This window comes from Morone saxatilis, unplaced genomic scaffold (genome assembly GCF_004916995.1).
Source record: "Morone saxatilis isolate NCDOM2014 unplaced genomic scaffold, NCSU_SB_2.0 Contig19, whole genome shotgun sequence".
NCBI lineage: Eukaryota > Metazoa > Chordata > Actinopteri > Moronidae > Morone > Morone saxatilis.
The window spans coordinates 25,515,538-25,521,985 of record NW_023339751.1 but is presented as its reverse complement, the minus strand read 5'-3'; the positions used below and the strand labels follow the sequence as shown (position 1 = coordinate 25,521,985).

The 6,448-nt window shown below is 37.6% G+C and overlaps 1 protein-coding gene across 1 annotated transcript in view; it reads right to left on the bottom strand.

Moving 5' to 3' along the window:
• Positions 1–6,448, bottom strand: part of nt5c2a (5'-nucleotidase, cytosolic IIa) — a gene marked incomplete in the record, with an annotated part of 14,895 nt that overhangs the window by 7,518 nt on the left and 929 nt on the right. The window contains 3 exon segments of the mRNA XM_035663047.1: positions 198–271; positions 5,449–5,585; positions 5,704–5,797. Coding sequence (XP_035518940.1) covers positions 198–271; positions 5,449–5,549 — 175 coding nt within the window.

The window sequence follows — 6,448 nt, the reverse complement described above, 5'->3', positions numbered from 1 at the left end:
AGAGCCAAGAAAGATAGAAAGACACTGGGGCTGAAAAGGTGGGATGTATGGATGTATGTCATTTTTCCATCAGATTCCACTTTACCCACTGAACTGTATCAGTGAGAATGATTGAGTTGGATGTAGGCTGTAGCCACTACAGTTTGAACATTGTGTATTGATCAAGGCTGATACCACGCCACTCACACTGCACTTACCTGCCAGAGTGTAATCCATATCAAACCCAAAGCACTTGATCTTCTCCATGGCCAAGCTCCGGTTGACAAACACTCTGAGAGGGGGAACAATGTGTGGTCAGTGCAATACGTGAAAGCTGGCAGATGAAATGCTGAAGTCTCAGACTTCCTACAAAACACATCTAACTCACAGTACATAAAGTACATACAGTAGATAAATCAGTTTGGTGTAACATTTTTTCCATAAATACTGAAAATGATCAGAGCTAGAGCTACAGGAGCAAAAACTCAACTGAGGTCAGGTTTTGATGCATGACAGGCTGTTTGAGGGGAACTACCATGAAATAAAACTTAACAAGCACAACACCAACATACATGCAATCCAACTGGTTATTTATACAGTGAGCAGTGCATCTGAAATCAATCCTCTTAGCCCTGCCAATAGCCTGGTTGTCGTCAAACAGTGAGCTTGTGTGATTTCTGGTCATCACATGTTGCAATTCTCCTAAAAGTCAGAATTGAGAGTCAAAGAAATGTAAAAATAAAACAGAAAATGTCCATTACACAGAAGGATGTTCCATGTCTGAACTCAACATTAAGGTCATTTGTGCTACACCCAGACCCACCACTATCTTGCTCATGATTTGACACCAAATAAGGTGTGATCAGTATATGTACATCCTACCTTCACTGATATAAATAGGTCAGATTAAATACTAGAAATATGTCTCTGTATAACACAATACCAATTCAACAGCACCACAAACTACAGACTTTCAAAATGCCCATATATTTTAATTAACCCCTCTTTAAAACAAAAGAATACTATAAAAAATACTAACTAGATTGCATTAGTTTTAGCTAGGTGGCAAAAACAAACCTCAGAGTATATAATCAAACAACAAACTAAAAATCCTACCAAGCATTTGATTCCAGATCCAACTTATTTCCATTATCAGTAATTCTGTAGAATAATATAATAATAACATCTGATTAATCGTTTGATCTTTTGTTACAGTCCAAAACTCAAAGATACAGGTTAGTTTACAGTAATAACAGAGAAAAGCACAAAATCTTGCTGGAATCAAAGAATGTATTGCATTGTTGTTTGATAAATGGATTAACTGACTGATCAATTACTAACATAGCTGACATTTCATTGTTTGTCCATTGATCTATAAATCCATTCATTGTCTCAGCTCTGTACTTGGCAGTGTGAGAAAAAGTCAGCCCTAACCTACAGAGGCCCTGAGAGGAAATTGTGAAAACTGCTGATCCATTTTCTAGGTCTGATCCAAATTGTTTTGTTGGGAAAAGGGTTTTGCTTTTTCTTCATTTTTTTCCCCCAACAGGTAAAAGGTAAAACGGGTACTTTCTTACAGGTGAGTTTTAATTTCTCGACACACTCTAAACACAAGGTACATATATTGTTATGGCATTTTAATTGGCGCTAATCTGCCGTTAGCATTAGTTATACTGTACATGAGTGTTGCGCTTAGAATGCATTGAGTAATTAAAACTCATCTAGAAGAAAACATGAATGCTTTTATGCTGATTTAGACCATGTGGTAGTGGTGCACTTCAGCCTCTTGTGGCTGAAATGAGTATTACAACAACAACTCTTTCAGGCAAAACTTTTTTCTCACACACTCTTAAATTATAAATACTACTATACAACAATAACAATGTATTTTGTAATATTTATATTGTCTGTATTCTCATAATGTACTTTATGTCACTATTCGCTGATAATACTAATTGAATAAGCAGTTGTTTTTTTGTTATATTAATTTATTTAATTTTTTATCCCCCACACTCTCGCCCTCCTACAGCCACTATCAACATGTAAACTCTGTGTTTTTGATTGTTGGTTATTTAAAACGTCCCATATGTATATTTCCAGCACAATTTACCTTTCTCTCTTTTTTCGTAAACCCCTTTCTATTTTTCTAGGTTTTTTAAAAGAAAAGAAAAATTATAAACACAGGAGAAAAAATATTTAGAAAATGGATCACCAGATTTTTCACTGGTTTCTCAGGGCCACAAACCGCCAAATATGATTTATGTGAACTTTCTATTCATCTTTAATCTTCATCAGTTGTACATTCTCACAGAGTTGCTGCCTGGCAATAATCCACGTCAACAGCAAAACTCACACAAAAATAGCACCTTCTCGCGTCTTTTACATTGCTGACTGCAACATATAAGCGACTCTGCTCAGACTGCACACTGGCCTTGAGTTTCTATTCAGATGGTGTGAGAGATGATATCAGATTGACCGTAACAGATGAGGATTAAAGGAAAGATGTAGGAAAAAGGGAAATGCAACAGAAGGAGCTCACACTAAGAAATCACAATGACCACCAGCTGGAAGAAGTCTCCACAAGAAGAAACCCAACTCACAGTCAGTGTCAGTATGGATGGAGTTCCATGAGAGTTGGATGGAGAATCAATTCACATCATGGACATCAAAACGGAAGAGTCATTTAGTCAGTAGTCGCAGTTTTGTTCAACAACAAAAGGATGGCATACCTCATTGCAGGATGGTTTTGAGCCAGATCCTTTGGAAAGCTTTGTAATAGAGAATACATGCAGTATTACCACTGAACTCTGGGCTGCTGGTCTTAACACTGATGTCCTGCTCCATGGCTCTGCTCTACAGTCTTGAGTCAGTGAGTAATCTATGTTCTACTGCAACTCAGGACCCTGTTATATCCCAGCACCAGTAATAAGACCTGTCCCTACTACCTGCTATCATATTAAAGTCTCACACATACAAAAGTCAACATAAACACACTGGACATTTCAAAGCATTATTTAATAGGCTTTATGTAACCTATAGCAGCAAACAACTATTCTGTATGTAAAACTAGAGTCATAGTGTCACACTCTCTCGCAGCGTGGTCCTTAAAGTGCTCAGGAAGTCCCAACATCTACAGTTGCATGATCCCTGAGCAAAGTCCAAGACTGTGTGATATGGCTGAAAGCAGACCTTGAGTGGACATTATACAGGGCTTATTTAATGAAACTTCTTCATTTTCTTATGATACCCAAGTTTCCTTAAAAAATCTCAAAGTAATACTTGATAGCTTACTTTGACAAACATGTTTTTTGACAAAACCCTTTTACTCATCGAACGAAAGAAGCCAAAGCTGTTTATGTTGTACGAGAACTTTGCCTAAATATAATACTAGTACATTTTGATTTAAATCAGGAACTATTTTATTAAAGAATAAGTTAACAAGTTTTTTTTTTTAACAAGTCAGTTTTCGGTTTTGATACTGGTGCTATGGAGACACTGTGGTTGGTACATAATAGTACTGCAGTTCTACGATACAGATACAGAGAAAGGCCAATAAGTATAATAATAATCAGTAGTAGCAGTATTATTAGGAAATACATAATTGTAATTATTAAACCATTTTTATTAATTATTGGACAGAATGATCAGCAAACAAACAACAGCTGTAGCTGCTTTACGGGTTTCAGTCAGACACTGACTTGTAGTTCTGTTTCCTCTTGCAGTGGAGTAAATTCCTGTATTAGCACACAGCTGCTTGCAGCAAGAGCTTAAAAATAGCTGCATATTGTCATGTCAAGACCCTTCCAAATGAGATTACTAGAACCAAAAAGCATCCAACCCCCTTTCTTCACTGGGGATGGGGCTGGTTGTATCAAGTCCCCCCCCCCCTTTAACATCATAGTAAGCAGCTACAGACACACTGTGAACAGAGTTGTTTTCAATCATGTGGCAGTTTTAGTGAGAACAAACTCTGATGTCATTGAAGCAACAGAATTAGTTTTGTGACAGATTTTTGTGACTTATTAACCTCATTTTTAGACTATACTTTCCCCTCACATGGTAGATGCCCTTGAACAAGCAATACAAACAAAGGGATTTGTATTATATTCAGTACACACGTGAGGAGCTAATATCTATATATTCCATATGGTTTGTAATGTACTGTATTTTCAGGAAGTACGTCTGTCTGCTTCTATTAAACCTCAGATCTTGAACTACTGACTCTCAAACACATCTAAGAGCCTCTCACACATGCATCGGACTAATGGAAAATGGCTCCTCAAGTGAATGTTTTCACCTGCTGTATGACTAGTTCTGTGCAACTATTATTTCTATGGAATATACAGTTAGGAGCCCCTCGCAGGTGTGTCAAAATAAAAAATCCCACACAATGTTTTACTGCTTATTCTAGAGCTAGATCCATATATGATATGTATATTTTATATTATATTCAATTTGTAACAATAACAGCCAATAAACTGTACAAGGAACCCAAACAGTGAACACAATAACTGCAGGAAGTTTGTGTAAAACCAGAGATTTGGATAAAGCTGTTTATCAGAGAGTGAAGGCTCTGAATATAGGTTGTGTTCAGGTCTTCAAAGTATAGATCTTGAATAATAATATAAACTTTAAAAATAAGTTTTCTTACACCCCTTAAAATCAAGAAGGATTTTTAAGGCGAAAACAGTAGCCCCATGATTTAGAGACTGTAGACCAATCGGAACAATTTTATGCAATTTTTAAAAAATATAGTCTTTGGGCACAAATCAAATAATGTAAAACAGCAAACATAAAACAGTATTAAACAAAATAAACAGACAACAACATACAGCAAACATGACTCAAAGCTGCAACTGAGCAAAAATGGGCCCAATAATTACACACAAAACATGACATTGTGTGCATCCTGCGTCAAAGATAAGGATGGCTGGAGACAATGGCTCTGAATATGGATGTTGAAACTGTTGGGAGAATTGGTCTCTTGGTATTTTTTCACATATCTAGTCAGGAAAGGCTTGTACGACATTTAAAGGCAAGAAAACTACGTAATAAAAATTGTGCTTGCTGCACTGATTTGAGTTTTTTTAGCTTTTCTTGATGCATGGACAATTTTTGAACACTTACTTTTATGAACACCATAATGATAACACTGCTCTATTGTTGCCTGGAAGGAAAGGAGCAGCCATATCTGACACACTTTGAATCAGCTTGCAATTTTGCAGGTTTATAATTTCTCTATTACTGACTTATAGTATACTGATAGTTAGTGGAAATCCAGTGACTATGGTACTTATCCATAGTCAGTGTATAACCATAGAGAGCAGTCAGCACACCCCCAGTTAGGAGACGCAGACAGGAGCACACCAGACACTGGCAGACTGACTGTAAGACTGGTGAATCAGGAGCAGGACTGGCCCATGTTTAAAACTTCAGCAGCACTCTTTCAGCAGGCTGAGGAACACGTACCTGTGGTGAGCTTCACGTCGATACTTCTTCATGGCCACGCCATCCATGTTGGCTGGAAGGTCGGCATAGTTCTGCAGACGGTCGCTCCATGAAGTCGTCATCTTGAACCGTTAGAACTGTTTCTGGGAAGAGAAGGGCTGCGCACACACACACACACACACAGAGGCAGTCAATCAGCTTGTGCAGCTAGTGTTTACATATGTGAGATGGTTGACACTCTTAAGGCAACTATAGATTTCCACTCAGTGTACTCACAGGGTGTGACCTGATGAGACAATACCCTGAACAGACCCTCAGCATGCTAAAGCACGGATTTACAGACCGACGTGCAGTCAGCAAGAGTTCACCTCTGACCTCAGAAGACAAGGTTACACACATTACTGCAGAGTCACATTTAACACTTTCAAAATGCAGCAAAACATATAATAAGGGTACAAATCATAGACTTAGTCATGATCATTTAAGACCTTCCTGTTGCTGACCACTAACAAATTATCAAGTCACTATGACTTTATGTGATTAGTTCACACAATTCATATGCGACCAATTAGATGGATTCTTCTTACATAAAGGTTTATATTTCAGGGCCATGCATTTTCTCAGGGAATAGACCCAAGGGTATGACATGTTTACAACATTGTGAGTGAAACACAAGTTGTTTTTTGTATTTGTGTTAATGAAAGCAGGGGAGCTTAGTGTAAGTTAGTAAATACATATAAACCTAACATCTGTGTGAAATAATCGAAAAAAGAAAAAAAAAAGATCATTGATCATAGTGATTTTATCGTTTGTAAGTGTGAGCAACAGGAAGTATGATACATCCTGCATTATTTAATGCATTACAGCTGCAGTAGGTCAGTTTTAGAAAAATAAAGCCTCATTCCTAGGGCATCAAATACAGACGCTCAGGGACTGTGGGAATGAGACTCAATCAACTGTCTTTCACAGCTCTGATTGGTTGTTTTGCCCAGGCCCGGTGGATTCTTACAATGTCATGAGG